The sequence below is a fragment of the Oreochromis niloticus genome, linkage group LG10, assembly GCF_001858045.2.
Source record: "Oreochromis niloticus isolate F11D_XX linkage group LG10, O_niloticus_UMD_NMBU, whole genome shotgun sequence".
Classification (NCBI taxonomy): domain Eukaryota; kingdom Metazoa; phylum Chordata; class Actinopteri; order Cichliformes; family Cichlidae; genus Oreochromis; species Oreochromis niloticus.
In genome coordinates, this window is record NC_031975.2 from 30,538,439 (window position 1) to 30,556,076 (window position 17,638).

Genomic DNA, 17,638 nt, shown 5'->3' on the forward strand with positions numbered 1-17,638 from the left:
CATGTTAGCTAGTACTAGCAATAGCTAGCAGCATTAGAAGAAACAGCAACATAACATTATGATATTTAATGATTTACACATTTTAAGTAGTTGCCTCATTATATAGGTGTAAGTGCAGCATTTCCGATTAAGTCATTAGCAGTGTTACCTAGCTAATATTTTTTTTCGTCCTTAAATTGCTTTATCAATATTTTATACACAATGCAAAAGTGCAAATGTAAAACCTTTCAGCTTTAGTTTTGCTTTATTCCCACCAAAACTCTGTTTACTTTGGGGCATGCTATAAATTGTCAATACATCTGCTAGCAGTGCTAACCCTCATCTGGAAGTCAACTTCTAAAATGGGGAATAAGCATTTATAAGTATAAACTGCTTTAATGTAAATATCCCAAAATATAGATTTGTCATAACTCTGGAACATGAAAAATATTGCCAAGCAGCATAAATCTCCTACATTTGTTATAAGATTTCACGCATGTTTATTTTAAATTCATATCGTCCCTCCTCTAAAAAATATTTGTGGCTATTGCAGCTCTATAGAGTAACACTGAGGATGGTGGGGTTAAATGAAAGTCTGTTTTTTTAAGTGACCATTTTATCAAACGCATTAAAAAGAACACACACAGTAAAGTACACTTGAAACAGTGCTTGACACAGTAATGCTCTTCCCTGCTCACACACATAGATGAGAAACAGGAATAGAAATAGGCGCGCATGCTTCAACACATTTCCTCCCCACTTCAAAACAACATGAAAGATGCACACACCAGAATACCAATTAATTTCAGCTGCCGTCCGGTATTTGTGTGGAAAACTGTGATTGGAAGCATCAAATACGTTTAGTTGATCCAGGATGTTTACAACAAGCAGCGACAGAAATCATTTTCTCAGTCTGCCTGTGTGGCTCAGGAGGAGGATTTGGATTTCTCAAAATATTTGTCCACCACAACTCCCCGAAACGTTAAACCTGCTCTCTCTCCATGCAGAAGAGGCCCGTCGCAGTTAGCAGTCAGAATACTGCCAAGGGCATTTCTTGTTTTCATATTCAGACAGCATGAAATATGGCCGACATTAGTCTCCACTAAAGAACAAACAACAGCCGTTTGGCCATGACGGATTGGTTCTTCTAACGCTTCTTGTCTGCTGGTTGGGCTTTTTTTTACTGCCTACTTATTCACTTCAGCTGACACGAAGAAAAGGCATCTAATTCTCATTTTACTTTATGTGACTTTTCAAAACTTTGACTAAAATTCGCTTGACAGCAGGATGGAAACTTGGCTTATGATGTGGTCTCCCTCCCCCCCGGGTCAGAGGAACAGCAGATGGTCCCGATATGTAAACACAGGCGGATATTAAACCTTCAGAATGACAGAAGGGGGAGACAGAATGAAAGGAACAGGCTGAATGGTAAAATATAGTCAAATTAGCATGTTTATGTTGACCCTGACATAACGGGATAGCAAGGTGCTGCTTCTGGCGTCTCAATGGAGATGTGACATTCAAGACAGGAAAGGGATCAAGTGCTTGTCAAGCGGCTGGCTCATGTCTACAGCAGGAGTTGTAAATCCAGGGATATGTGAATCTACCAGAGCTCCGAACTGCTTTTTCTCTCACTCCGACCATTACAGCACAGAAGAAAAAAGCACAGCCTGTCACTTTGCAACCTCTGGGCTCACAAGATTAAAGAAGTTGTCATTTAAACCAGTTTCCTACTTTAAAGAGGTTCTTATTTCCTACTTAAAGGCTACAGGGGCTCACAGCTCCTGCAGGAAATGTTTGAGGTTACAGCCTTAGTGGGGAAAAAAACGGACAATTGTTATTATTACAATTATCTAACAGTTTAATTGAAATCAGAGAGGGACAGACGCTGCACTAAAGGTGTGATTTTTGTCAGTAAGCGGCACTGTAAACAGCTGTGGAAGTGCAGGTTAACAGGAATTTGGAGGCAGAACCGAGAACTTTCAGAAACTGTTGGGTGCTTTTGCTCCACAGCCTGTAAATAACTGGTAACTGTTGGGAATCAGTGATGTTTGTGGGTGTTTGGGTGGAAATAAAAAAGGTCAGTCGACTTTGAATTAAAGGCTGATTTCCTATGATTTGTTGTGTGCTGCAGTGTAGTTAGATGCTTGAACTGTGCTTTGAAACTTAGAGACTCTAAAAGGCAGCAGGCCATAAAACGCTATTTTGCCACTGATGTCTAAGAGGTGATAAAATAAGGAAAAGCTTGTTCAGTTCTGGCAAAGAGACAATTAGCAGTTTTTCCTATATGGGCAGAGAAAGCTCTAATGAACTGATTCAGTTTTCTGTCTTCCATACCATTTCCACCACACTCGGTCTGTATGTCTATATGTGCTGTAAAAATGCACGAACCTCATTAAGATGACAGAATAGAGGTCATCCATATGACTGGATGGAAAATTGATATGGATAATAAATGGATCCTTGTGATAGAGATACAACCATTGGTTGCTTGGGTAAAATGTGCATTCCCTGGCTGTAGCCAACAAATACTCGCTAAAGTCAAAGTTTCACCTTAGTGCTGCAGCTAACATGTTTCAAAGGGCACAAATTTTACATTCAAGGAAAAGACAAAGATTTTCGGTTTGCTTTGCTATTTTTCAGGTTTCACTACAGCTCGGAGAATAACTGCAAGAACATGCTAGCAACTAAAACAATCACATAGAAGTTTTTGCCAACTAGCTGGGAAATACACATGGTCACATGTCTGCAACACGCCAAAGGGACCAGAAATGTTTCTGGAACCACTGATATCGCCATCTGGTGGCCTTCAGATAAAATGCAGGTACGGTACAGAGAAGCTAGTGGAAGCTAATGTTAATGTAAGCTAGAAGCTAATGTAACAGCTTGAAAAGGTGAGGCTTACTGCACAGAGCATAGAAGAACTCTGCAATCGTTTTGCTTCCCATCTCAACTTCTTGCACAGTGCTAATGCAGAGTTTTTTTCCTGAGTGGAAACACTTATTGTTCAGGTGAAAAATGCTGAAAGCACCAGTATAAATGGTGACGTCACAGTTGGCGTGCGTCACAACTGATGTGGTGATCATAAACTGCTGATTTAAACAGGAAGTCCTTCCCGTTTCATACCACAACATGCAGTTTATTTGTTAGATTTTTCTTAGTAAGTTAATTATTGCATTTTAGTTTCAGTTTTGATTTGAGCTCCTTTGGTGTTTCTTCATGCTTTGGCTGTCGTCACGCACTAAATAAAGTACGTCTCATCTTTAGCTGAATTAGAATAACATGCATTGTTATTCTAATTCATGTATCAGTGATATTACCAAGCGCACTTTTAACATTCGTGATTTCCCTCAGTGATTCAAAGAACACATCCCAGCGTCTTCTAGCACCAGAGGAGCTGTCAGTGGGTGGAAGAATGGACTCAACTCATTTCTGACCTGATTTTCACATGAATTATGAGTCCAGTGAAGAACGACACATTCCACACCTGTCAAGAAGCAACAATGTATTTTAAACTGGTCTCGCAGGTTTGATGAAAGACCCTGGTCCCCACTCTACTCCGCTCTGTATTTACGTAAGCGATGGTATCTGCTGAGCTCCTGTTTGAGTAGCAGGCAGAGGCCTCTTCCCTTTCCAAATGACTTTGTCTCAGAGGAAGTTGTGATTTGGCCCCTCTGGGCCCTGATAAGATTGGAGTGTCTGATTAGGGTGACTCCGCCCGGCTTGCGGCAGGAAACTGGACAGTGTATGTGTGGCGGCAGAGAGGAGCTATGCACGGTGAGGTTACGTGCTCAGTGGACCGTTTGTGTCTGGGTGTTTACGCTTGTCTCGACACCAAAGCTTTGACCTGGAACAAACAGAATCACTGCTCACCAGAAAACAGGATGATTTGGGGTTTACAGATTTTACTATTGGGTCACCTCACTGCATCACACCTCAACTGAAAATATGCATAATAAAGATTTAGACTTAAGGTCTAGTAGCGGACGTCAGGTTTCAGATATATGATAATAAAGTTAACGACAGTCGCTGAACTGCTTTAAAATGTTTATGAAACTACATGGCTGTAGGTTATTGTCATCGTTTAATTTTGAGCAGCAGATGCTTAATTTTATTCATAAGTTTGCATTAAAAAAAACATGTATTTAATTTATGTAAAGGAAAAGACAAAAATCAGGCAGCAGATGGAAATTTAGGGTACATTCAGAACAACGACTGTCCTCAACTTTTCTGTTGTTATCCAGACTGAACCACCACAAATCGGCAGGATTTACTCCTGTGAGTCAGAGTTTATCAAGGTCACAGATCTCCCACATCAGGCGGGTTTTATGTGTTTTGTTCGGGGCAGTAACATGCTAACATGTGCATGTGTACCCGTTTGTGTAAACAGAAACAAACAAAATAATTTTTTTTTTACTTAAAAATTAAGATTTCTGCTCATGTTCAGAACTTTCTGCATGTTCAGAGTCACGCGTGTGTGTTTTGAGATGCTGAGGCTTTCTGAAAACAAACGGGAAAGGCAACATTACTATAAGAAAAGGTAACTGGGTAACATTTGTTCTTAAAAACTGGCTATTCCTTTAACAAAAAAGACAAATATGACTTTAATTTGAAGGACTACGTGACTGTAATTAGTATTTTGAAAGGAAAAAACTATTCAGTTTATTGTAATCTGGAACAAATCTGGATATAATGTATTATATAAACTATGACAGCCAACTAACTGCATATAAAACAAGTAGCATTAACTCCAACTCTGCTTCTAACTTGCTGTGTTCTGCAGAAGCCAGATATTCTCAGCTTCTCTCACACTCAGATCATGAGCGGCTCCCGTCCTTCAGACGTCCAATATCCAACCGATATTTGAGGGCAGTGCTTTTTACACCTCACTGAACGTCTGCGTGACTGGTCCATGTTCTGTTTGCCGTTCAGGGAGAGCTCGGGAGCGTCTCCAGGGCTCCAGAGGTGTGGTTGGAGATCAGAGGTATGTCAGCTGCCTGTCAAAACGGCACGCCATGCTTCCGCACTCCTCCTCGCTCCTTCTCTGCGGTATTCTCCTGTCAGTTCGGTCAGCTTTGCAAAAGGAGTCAGCTTTGCAAAGTTTAAGACGCCCGCGGTCATGACGGGCCAAAGGGGCAAATACCAAAACTCACCAAATCAGAAATGTAGCTTTAGACCAACAACAGTAAAAATATACACAAGTGATTTTTTTGCACTGACAGGACTGACAGTCCAGTAACAGCATTTTATCTACACTGCATGTTGGCGGCTCTGTGGACTCTGTAAGAAAACCAAACTTATGACTCTTTGGTACAAAACATGCAAAGTACTCACAAATAAACTCCCAGATTTTACGAAAAGTGAATTTAATTAAAGCTGAAGAGATTTGTTACTGCAAACAGTAATAATGAGCCAATTTGTGGGTTCTGAAAGGACTTTCACCTCTTTGACCCACAGAATGGAACAAAAATCAATTTCACATGCTTACAAACACGTGAAAACATTTGTTTGTGTAAAGACTTCATTGCATTGAAGCCCTTAGAAATAGCTGTTTAAAAGTGTTCAGGAAGCAGTGACCCTGAGTTCATGGCATCTTCCAATAAATACAAGCTCCCGTTCATCAAACCTCCTCAGTGGTACACTTACAGAAACTTCTAGCTGTCCTGAATAAATTGATGCTGGTGTACAAACATAAACATCAAACTATTCATTGTCTGTTTGTGGTCTTTATTTTGCTGCATGATATAATTACTTTTACATTTCAGTAATTTCAAGTATTTAGTGAGTTTTACAGCTATCAGATCTTTCGCCTTCCTGGAAAACACTTACTAGGTGCACATTTCATTTCATCTGCTCTTTAATGCACATATCTAATCAGTAAATCCAGGTCACATTCATACGGGTCTAAAACAGTAAGTAATACCAGCACAGAGCTGATTGAGCAGCTTGTTATGATGTTAAATTCAGGGTAACATCTTTTTAATTCTGAATTACTTGATGTTATCCTGAATTATATCAAGCATCTTAATATGTGATGTTGTTAAAGTCTGATTCATTGATATTCTGAAATGTGTTTTACAGCAAATAATTGGTAATAATAGTAATTCAACATCTGTGTGAGAACTCTGGACAGTTTAAACATCTGCAGGCTAAAACTGGTAGTTAGCAGTTTTGTGGTAAAGTTATATCTATGCTGTAGGATACTGGATCTGTTTGAGCTCGTCCTCAGTCATTGCTGTATTAGTTTGTACCTGATAGGTAGGTACAGTATAATTAACCTCCACTACTGTCTTTGTTGCTAACAACAGAGTCTGTCCAAAGCCTTTGTGCCAGTGGAAGATGGCTTTTGTGAGTTTGGATAAACTCCCTCAGGTTACTATTAAGCTAACTGTGGAGTCATCATTCATTTCACATAAATTGGGACTATATGCCTCTCAACCTATCAGAATATAAGTACTTCTGATGTGTAAAAACTTAAAATCTTCGTCAGTAGCCAGATATTAGCATTCTTCCAGAGAAATGTTGTTAACTGTTGAAAAAGTTAGCAAGGCTAAGTGTGGGAACGAGAAGCAAGTTAGCAACGAGGTCCAGCCCACTGCTTGAAAGTATTTCAGTGACTCTGAGCACTCTGAAAGACTCAAGCTATACTGACAGGAAAAGTACTGATTGCTACTGTATGTAAGAAACGAAAGGTGAACGCGTGATTGGAAGTGATGGCTGTATTTTGATCAAGGAACCAACTAAAGAGTTTAAAGACTCAGTAGAAAATATTCAAATGAGACTGCTGGGCGAAGTGGAACAATGAGTGTCCGATGTCGAAGATGTAAATGCTCGGGTGGAGAAATGTGCGGAGAAGTGTGACAAGGAATTGGTGACATTCTGGGCACGGGTGGAGGATTTGGAGAACTGGAGCCAGAGGACTAATGTGAGAATGGTGGGGCTGAAAGAAGGCAAAGAAGAAAGAAGGTACATGGCTCAGGAGGTGGAGTGAATAATTTCTCAGGAACTCGGCATTATGGGTAGCGAGTTCAAAGTGGGACACACTCAATTACTCACTGGCCCCTAAACCAGAACATAGGTGAAGAGCAAGTAGGCTTCGTTAAGTTCAGGCCAGACAACATGAGGCTGCTTACTCATCTATTACACATGAATCACTCTTAATTCAATCCCTGTAGAAGCATACGACTTCATTTTGTTAAAGATTTCCTTTGGGACAAGAAGAAACCTAGAATTAGCATGAAGAAAATGGGGGTGTGGCCCTCCCCAATTTAAGGTTATATAGTCTTGCATTTGAAGAGTCATGACATTAGCTTAATGGACTATAAGCTATACTGCCTAACCGAAAGAAATTACTCAAACGTTCTTTTTTGGTCAACTTGTAGCGATACCTTATGTTAGCTTAACGGATAATACGCCATAGTGCTTACCCATAACAAATTACTCAGAGTCTTGTTCTCTTTAAGTCAACTTACGGAATTTATTGTTAATAACAGTAAAATAGGTATCTGGTTGTTAAGTGATGACATATGAAACCTGCTTCTGCACTGTGTTCATTAAGGCAGTTGTCTTTTTAATGTGTTTTAATGCTATGTATCTTGTTCTATTTAATTTGAACAAGCCCTTAAAAAATAGTCAGTGATTGTTGTGGCCTCTCTGGGTTTTTATTATCACTGTCGTCTCATGGTTTGCCAGACACCAAATATTTGGCCTTCAGAACGGTTCAGAAAAGAATCACTGAGGCTAACTAAGATCTGAATGTGCACATGAAGCGGAGGATCAGGACTTTTTCATAGCGAGTCATCCAAACCATGCAGCAGTGTAATAATGACTAACCTCATGCTGGGGATGGATCATCTGCTCAGCAGGGACTCTTACATTAACTTTATTTGAGGGGAAAAAGTTAGCGGTTATCCACCAGCTTCACTGTGCTAATGTGTTTATATTATGCTAACTATAGCTTTGTAGCTAGCCAGCACATAGCACACCATTATATACCAGCTAGCCCAACTTCAGTAACCCTACAAACGTTGCTGCTGTTTAATTTTCTTTCTGTCTTAATTTATGCAGAGCTGTACGTTTTAGTTTTTCAGGAATCTCTCAGTCAGAACATGGTATATCATCTTAAGATGGAAACTAGCAAGCTAACTCCCTGCTAACTTCTAACTCTGTTAAACTTCATAAATCCTTTAAAATGTTTTTTTATGGCTGCCTGGATATTAAACTCGATTGTTATACCTGGTAGAGCAACTACACTGACCATTTTAAGACTGATGAGGCAGATCATCATGTTAGCTAAAGGTACTTTAAGCTACAATACTTAAACACAAGAAACCTGTTTTTATACTTCTTTTAAGTTAAAAGATTCAATGAGATATGTTGACTTAATTAGTGGAATGACAAACATAAGTTTGGCACAAAAATATGAACTGTTTACTATGAAATGTTAAGAGTTGATTTCCCAACAGGTTCCTAACTGCATCTGCTTTGGCCTGCAACATGTCTTCACCTCAGTATTGACTCTAAAACCTCAGTGAGTCCTGATACTTAATGAACCACTTGTGCATTTAGGTAGAAACACCTATAGCTCATTAACTGTTAGGTGAAAAACAACACGTACGAGGTCCTCGGTGAGTCTTACTGCAGTTTTTAAAATAAATTATGGTTAAGTTGTCTTTGATGAAAAAAAGGTCAACTGATATATTATTATTATTTATGATATGAAACCTGCTGTACTTTGTTTTTATGAGGCTCTCTGGCATTTACAGATGAGTATCTGGAGAAGGAGAAGGAAATGGACCAGAATTAACTGCAGTTAGAAAAAGAGGAGAAACTCTCTCTTAACCTTTACTGGGAAAAACTTTTATTTTTTTCTATGTAAAGGAAGAAATGTGTGTTCTGTGGAGGTTTCTGAAGACATTCAGGAAAGAATCTCTCTCAAAACAACTGCATTAGGTGGTGTAAGCTGCAGGTTTATCAGACATTAGACTGCAGTTTGTGACCTGTTGGGGCCTTTGGGATTTGTACTTTGTTTTTTTTTATCTTTCACTTTCATTCACTGGTTAGGTTTAGGCACTAAAAGTACTTGACTAGGTAGTTTTGGTCAACTTTAGGTAGCTTGTTAGATGCTTCTGGTTGGGTTTTGGTACAAAAACTGCTTGGCTATATGTAGAAAATACTGTGGTTTGCATTAAATATACCTGTTCATCACAGTAACCCTACTTATCCTACTAAATGACAAGTTGGGAATAACAGACCTTGTGCGTAAATGAACCATGTGAGCACTAACCTTGGGCAAGAGAACAGGCAGGAATAACTGTCTAGTCTCATGATTTAAGCCACTGCCACCCCTCCTGTCTCCTTTCGTAGACTTTATTGCTCTGTCAAACAAGACCGTTTACTTTCAGCAAATAATACTACCACGGCTGGTTCGCACGCCAAGAGATCAACACCCAAGGGCACCTTGTACACACCCCTGTGATGCCAGGAAACTCAAACAAAACAATGCTGGAAGTTCATCAACACAACTTACAGACAAACATTTCTCTGTGTGTGTGAACAAGGACAGTACTGACAAATGAGTGAGAGATAAATTAATTATAAATAAAATAAAATAATTAAATTAGTAATAAAAAATCCCACCATCAATAAAATCACTGGTTATGCCGAATCAAACGTCCAGAAGCCACAAACGTTTTAATCTCAAAAAGAGATGAATTAAAATGTTGGAACTAGAGAGCTAAAGCAACACACTGAACAATGAAGCACATATACGAAGCTCTTATTCACCAGGAGGCGCCACAGCGGCAGCTAAGCAACTTTCATCGGGAAGATTTTTTTTACTCCGGATGCCTTCCTGATACAACCCCAAAGAGAGTCTCCTCCTGGGATCAAACCGAGGACGTTTCCGCTGTTTGGCGAGTGTGGAGCCACAGTGAACTGCATATATACAAAACCTCTATTCAAATCACTTTACAAGTTGAACTTGGACAAAAGGCACCAGGAATCAAACCAATAACCTCCAAACAGCATCCGGATTGCTCCCACTACGCCACAGTTCAAACAGGTTCTTCCTCACATTAACACACATTTACTGACAATAAAAACATGGTAAGAAATGATAAATTAAGGGTCCAAAAGGAAAACACAGATATGAGGTGCCATGTTTCAGAATAAAAGCCTCAACTTTGAAATTCTTTACATTGAGTCTACATACAGGAGTGCCTTCGACGTACTTTAATGTGTTTTCAGACTTAAACGTTTGAATATGTGTACGGTGGTTTTCTTCAGCAGGTGGAAAGTTCTCTCCATTTCAAAAGTAACCCACACACATTCAGAGTGAATCCCACGCTCTTCCTGCCAGTAAAACGAGCTTTTATATCACCAGAGTTCAAAAGCTCACTTGTGATGTTTTCAGGCCCACGGCCTTCAAACAACAAAGAAGTTTTAGTCAGCGCTGGAGTTCTTTAAATTCTTCTTCTGCCTCAAGAATCAACATATTTACATCTCATCTGAAGTCACTCAACAAACAAACCTTTGAAAAAGTTTTTATGTCTCTCGCTAAACTAATCTCCAGATCACCTCCTTTGAATAACGCCATCAGAGAGAAACAGCATTAAGAGGCCGATCTCATTACCTCCCATCCTGTCGTGTAACACCACATATAAGCTTGAGCTGAACTCATACTCACTTGTGATCAACATGCTGTTTGAGGTGTGAGGACTGTGAGCAGAGGAAACTTCAGCAGGCCTCCATGTCACCCCTGACAGCTGAACCGGACAAACACACGAGCTTCATCAAGAGTTAAATCCAGAGCCGTATATCCAGTGTAGGAACGGAGCTGTGAAGTCCAGTTATGCTGGTCGTGTCGGGCATCGCGTTAATGAAGTCATTGTTGAAGTTTTCCCCTTTTCCTCTACCACTCCCCTTCCCTTCCCATGCCTTGGACCAGACCATCTGATCACCACAGACAGGGGGGGGGGGGGGGGTATCCTAAAAATAACCACAGGGAAGACTTGAGCAGACATGTGAGCGCCTGCTGGAGGAGCTGCTTTGAGTTTGAAGGGTGAATTTGGGAGATAAAATCTGTACAGATGTTGAAGGTCCTCCAAAGAAGGAAATATTAGATTGTAGAGCGACCTGGCTGCACCCAGGCAGGCTGGTGATTATTATCCCCCCCCCCCTTGTTTAATACTATAAAACAGAAAATCCAGTTTGCCTGAAAAGAGGCCTAATCAATAATCTCCTCTGCTCGAGGCTGGTATCACAACCCTCAGACGGTGAAATTACAGACAGACAAACCAGCGAGGAAATTAACAAGATGAACTTTCCTTCTCTCTGAGATCCAGTGCTTTCCACCAGCTCCAGTCTCCGACCTTAGCCGATTACTGGTGCTGCAAAAGAACCACTTTGGATGAAATGGAAGACAGATATGCGACGGAGCCAATGACTCAACACGGGAAGGATAAAGTCCTTGCCGTGCCCTAATAGTCTGTAGTTCTTCAAGGTTTCATCTCGGCTCGGTCCAAGGTATACCATTAGCGTTAATGGGCTTCCATTTAACGCATAGGTGTTTGATTATGGGCTTTTAAATGTGAATAACTCCCTCAGAGAAGAGGAGAGGAGAGCGGTCCGCGGCACTCGCATCATTAATTCACAAGTGGAGGAGGAGGAAGTGGGAGTATGTAAACAACTGATGGACTTTTCCCAGTGTGTGGAGGTGCAGAGGGAAGCAGGGAGGAGTGGAAACAAGGCCCGGTAAACTGCTTTAACCTACCCAGAGATCTTAGAGATGAGGTCATATTTTGGTCCATGTCACCACTTAAACTGGCCTAATTCACACTGATTAATTAGGATGTGTGTGTGTGAGACGGCAGCTGCTGTGAACAGACTGAGCAGCAGGCTTACATTCAATCACTTCTATTGCCTCCTTAATATTTACTCTGATATTTTACAACATCTGGGATTTATGGAGACATCTGGGATGGTGATCCCAGAGGTGTACATACGCTGGACAGAGGAACGTGTGGATGATCAAAAAAAGGAAGTAAGGATCTGATTAAAGTTTGATTTACAAAATTAAAGTCATAAAATTATATCTGAATATTCTATCAGTCATAAAAATATATTAAAAAATCTAAACTTTCAGTGAGTATTTCCCATCTTGAAATATAGATTCTCCTTTTCTTCTTACTGTTGGCCTTTGAGTCAGCATTGTGAATCTGTAACGTTAGCCGTGGTGCTTTTTTGGAGCCAGAAGTCACGAGGGTGGAGTGCTAATAGTCTGCTAAATATAGTAAGCTTGGTTAGCCAGGATTATACTTTACTATAAGTCCGCTTGGGTCCAAGGGTCGGTGACTAAATGTACCGGTGTATTTTTATTTGATTCAATATGCACCAAAACGCAACAAGAGCTCAAACAAGACAGCAGTGGGAGAATCAGGCTGTAAGTGTGTTTATTTCTGCTGTCACGCTGGCAGCCTACAGGGACCGACTCACTACTGGAGCCTCTAGTGGACATTAGAGAAACTGCAGGTTTTGGCACTTCTGCAGTGTCTTGCTATTTAAAAACCCCAGCTTTATAGCAGAAATAAAAAGGTTTTTATTTAATTATTTAACAAAAGTTTTGCATCAACAAAGCCATTTTTAGACATTCAGCTTCATGTTCAGGTGAGGCCTGTTCCCTTGTTATTCAACGGCAGATTGAGCTACGGCTGGAAAATAAAGCTGTTGCAGACACAGCAGACACCGTCTCTGTGAGGCCTAATCAAGAATGTGTCAACAATTGTTGCTCAGCAGCAACAAAAAGCCTGAAAGACCACGGAAGTGGATGATCTCAGAATTATTTCTATGGTTTAGAAAAACAACTTCTCAGCATGTGGAGGAGGTCTCATTGTGAAAGTCTGCGATCAAGCGACGCCATCATGAGTATAAATACAGAGGGTTTAGAACACGGTGCAAACCTTCTGCCTCTGTGCTGTGTACAAACGTAGACGAGGCTGCGTTTCCTCTTTCTAAACATGAGCCTCACAGGCGTCAGAAGAGGAAGAGTCCAACAATACCTCCAGCGGATGGGAGGTTTTCAGTGTGAGGACAATCCTCACGTGTCCTGTGTGTACATTCGTGTCCTTTGTGTGTGTTTTGGTGTTTGAGGGAGGCAGCATCAGCATGCGAGGCTGTGTTTATTGCTTCTGGGGTGTGTACGGCTTTGGGTTTACTTTGCGTGCTCCTGAGTGTGCACAGTTTCATCTGAGTCCCGCCGTGGAGGCTTCGCTTCTGGCATTTCCGATGCAGCAGCACAGGAAGCGAGCCGTTCTCGTGAACTGTGGCCTCCTCCTCTGAACGATGCACTCTGAACCTGTCACTGCATTTCTGACATTTGCCTGACTGTGTATCCGCTGCACAACATTAAGCGTCAAAGAGATTATTTACCATCAAAATGAGTGATGGAGTTTCAGTTTCTTTCTGCATCTAGTGAGATGTGCTAAAAAAATTGCCTGGGCCACCTTAAATTCACTGTAAAACATTGGAGGAGCACAGGTGTTTTTGCCCTGGTCTCTGTCTCTGCTGCTGACTTCATAAAGCCTTATCCACTGCAGTGGACCAAAACAATGTCAGATAACTTCATTAAACGTGCCTCAGATCACATCAAACCCACACGTACGGTTCCACTACACAACCACGAATGATGTAATTTATAATCACAGTAAACGCACCTCTGTCTCCATCCAACTGAAGTACCAGTGTGAATGCGAGCATCTGTCCTGCTAAGCTTAAATCCTGGTTTCTTCTTCTTTGGTGGAGGTAAACACTCTTTGTTTGAACTGTTTGACTTGGCAGGAGTACATCCAACCTCAAACATGGTCAATTTATTAGGAATCTGATTAAAGCTGCTCTTCATTAGCGCTTACGAGCCATCTGAGAGTGTGAAGTAATGGGCCGTCCACACAACGAAAAAAAATAGTCTGGCAGTACACATAGCAGAGTTTTTGTGTCCCTGCCTGCTTGTTATATTTAAATTCTGCTGCTTTATTTGTCCAAATGAGCCTCATCTGGATCCAGATTTGATGTGAGTAAATTAGCTTCATTTGTGCATCCTTTTGGTTTTATTTCAGCTGTTTTAGTATCTTTGGAGAGTGACTGCAACGCAAATAGTTGCATAAATGCCATACATATGAATTTATCTGCAAAAGAGAAATAAAATAATAGAAATACATACAAATAGAATCAAAATCTACAATTTAATTTAGCATAAATGCTAAAGATTCAGAGATGTTTTCAGCAGGTTTTGTGTTAAGTGATCTGCAGCTGCTTCGCCTTTTTGTTCCAGCATCCACTCAGTCTGCTTCAAGATAACACTGTAGACTGTATATAGAGGATGGATGTAGCTATTGTGTCGTCACCTGTTGCTTAACAGTCCTGCTGTGAAGCCTCAAGCTATCATTGAGAGTGCAAAGGGCCCAGTTTCTTATTACATTGCTGTCCTAGACACACCCTGCAGCATCGACTTAACATTCACCCTTTATAACCTTAACAAGGACCTTAATTTACAATATGGCCATAATCTGTCATCCATTGTGACCTCAAACTAGCAAAACCATAAAATCACCAGGAACATGTTTACTCAGGTCATAAATAAAGTGATAATTTTCCAGCAGATGTCTATCAAACTGGAAACCAGAGGCTCTGCCCCCTGTTGGCTATTAGAACAAAATATACATGATCATCTGGACATTTGTCCTTCTAGACATCCAATACAAAAATGTAATTACCACACCATTTCTAACAGATACATGAATGTTGTACTGGGTGGCATGAATGAACTAGTGAGGGCATCACATCATACTGTTTATTAGACTCATCTTAAAGATGAGATCTTTCAGCAGCTTACAGAAAAGTATTATCTCCTCATTATTTCATACTAAATGAAGCAGACATAATATCTGAGTTGATTTAGAAGGTTGAAAAACAAAATAAACATATCACACAGAAACAGCGGAAACTTTGGGAGTGCCCAAATAACCAATCTGGTACATTTTTAAAAAGAATGAATGGTCTGAACATCTAAAATATCGAAGGCATCTAAAGAAGGTGATCACAGAATTATTTTCATGTCTAAGAAAAACAACTTTACAACATCTAACCAAGTCAAGAACACTGTGGAGGAAGTCGGTGTATCATTCACAAAGTCAACAATCACCCTCATGAATGTAAACGCACAGTTTTTATAAGAAGGTGCAAACCTCTGGTGCCACTCCAGAACAAGAAGGCCAGGTTAGACCAATGAAACCGAGATGAACTTGTAACAGAATGAATGACAATAAAACAAGCAGCAGCTGCAGTAATGGACTGACAGATTATCTAAAGAGAGGAAACAGCATTTTGTCATTTCCATGGTTTCTAGACTTCAGGCAGTCATTGACTGGCCTCCCCAAAGAATATCAGTTTCAAACTCCACATCCTTTCTCGCGTAACCTGTTGAGGATTTAAGAGGGATCCAGCTTTACCTAGGCAGTGTGTCAGTCAATTAATCACATGAATTTAGAAAATGAGGAACTGTGTGTAAAAATACCTGTAATTACTCAACAGTTGATGCAATACTTTTTTTTTATGGGCCTTAAATTAAAGCTGAAAGTCTGTACTTTTAATATTTCAAACTCACTGTAACTCATGTACAAACTCATGTACATGCAAAGCTACAAAAAAACATGTCTCTGTTCAACAAATTATTGACCCAACTGTACCTGCAGTGAAGATGTTATTTAAAAAACACCTAAGCCACAGAAGAGGAAGGACTGAATCTAATTAAAGTATTTACTGATGCATATAGAGGTAATCTTAAAACCAATACCTGGGATTTACCAAAGATGCAATCAGACAGAGTTTGTCCAATTAAAGAAGATAGCACCAGCACAAGACGACTAGTTAAATATATTGAGAGTATAGCCCAAAACCTCAAGCTCAGGTCTATGAAGTGAAATCTCCTAGAAAAATCTATTAAAGACTTTAATATCTCCAAAAATAAAGCATTTGGGTTAACGTTGGTGCTGATCATGTTCATGTTTTCTTTGGGGACTGTCTTGCTTGCTCTTGAAGTATTTTAGTGATATATTATTTGGGGGAATGTGCAGATTTAACTCAAACTTCAGTAAGTCGAAGTCTGTCTGAATTGCCTTTACACAGTTTTGTGTCTGCATGCGGCCTTCAGCACAGTTAGCATTAACAAGGATTCCAGCACATTTTAAATTAGGAGGAAAATGCCAGAAACACAAAAGAAGAGAGAGTGAAGTGTGGTAGCCATTACAGACAAAAGCTGTTTTGTTACCAAATGCCCATTCAGCTCCCTCTCCACAATGCTGTTGATATAACAAGCAGAAATGGCCGTTTGGGGATTTACTTGATGGATTGCTTTTCTTCTTGCCATCTTGTTATCGTCTTCTAGAGCTCATCCCTATTTCCATGCTAAAACCCAAACATTATCATGCTGTCAGCTGCCGTTTCTTTTTGATGAATTCTCAGCCGGCTGCACCTGTTTGGAAGTAAAGCTGGGATCTGAAGCATCCTGCGTGCCTGGGGAAACTCAACAGTGGGACTAAAAACTTGTGCCATGAAGTGTAATTGTTGCTAGGAAATACATACAAAAACTGGCTGTGAAGTTCAGCAGTGCAACAGGCCCCTTTATCCCATGTGGACGCCCCACGGCTGACCTTTCCAACTTTATTTGTTGTCATGCTGCTATAAATAAAGTGTTCTCTGTTGTTTTGTTCTGGCCGGTGGAAGAAAAGCCCGGGGACACTGCCAAGGGTCAGCAGAGCCCCTGGCACCATGTGCAGGGATGTTATTACCAGCCTTTCACTCAGGATATTGTTCCAAAATTCCTCTAAACACCAAGTGTGGCAGTTGGCTCCGGCTGGCGCCATGTTTGACATCTTCCTCTGACAAAAGTCCAAGTTTGGAGAGTCGTCAGGGCAAAGATGCTGAGCACGAAGCCACAGTGGGCAGTTTGTGTTCCCAAAAACAGAAGATTAGGAAAAAGCTAAAAAAAAGTGTGGGTTCTTAATTCCTTCCATCCAATTTCTACTTCTTCCCTGGCCACCACCATCCAGGTCTTCCAGAGGGATACTGAGAGGTTCCTAAACCAGGATTTCAGTGAAGCTCATTTCTGCTGCTTGTATCCTCCACCTCCTCGATTCCTTCTGACACCAGGGTAGGAATATAGATCTGCCACTAAATGGACAGCTTCACATTCACCCTCAGCTCCCTTTACCTTTCACACCGACTCTCCAACATGCATGTGGCTGCTCAGTTCTGTTATCTGGGTGTCCTGAACAGGTAAAAAGTCGATGTGACCTTGTTGATGTTGAGGATAAAGGCCAAACAAGGACACTGTTAAAGTGTAAGAGAGCAGGTATAGATTTGGCAAGTGTGAATAGATTCAATAAGACACAATCAAGACACGCAAAGATCAGTCAGGCAGAAACACTCATGTAGAAAATATAAGACTATTAACAAGAGTTCCTATAAATAAATGAGGGCTTGTTGTTGACTTCGGAGCCATGAATGGAAACCTGTGTCCAGTGAAGGTCACTGTTAGAGGTCTGAGTGTTCCCGTCAGGAAGTTCCACCTCAACAACAGCTTTGCCATCTCTGATGCCCAAAACCT

At 40.6% G+C, this 17,638-nt stretch overlaps 1 protein-coding gene across 5 annotated transcripts in view; it reads right to left on the bottom strand.

Moving 5' to 3' along the window:
- si:dkeyp-23e4.3 (rho GTPase-activating protein 7) overlaps window positions 1–17,638 on the bottom strand; it is a 108,467-nt gene that overhangs the window by 22,789 nt on the left and 68,040 nt on the right. The window contains exon 1 of one of the 5 annotated variants that reach the window (XM_005472313.4): window positions 10,667–10,873. The exons of the other annotated variants lie outside the window; for them this stretch is intronic. Within the exon in view, the coding sequence (XP_005472370.2) occupies window positions 10,667–10,679 (13 nt within the window). The 5' untranslated portion in view covers window positions 10,680–10,873. Of the gene's footprint in view, window positions 1–10,666; window positions 10,874–17,638 lie in introns of those variants that run through there. 5 annotated transcript variants of the gene reach the window in all.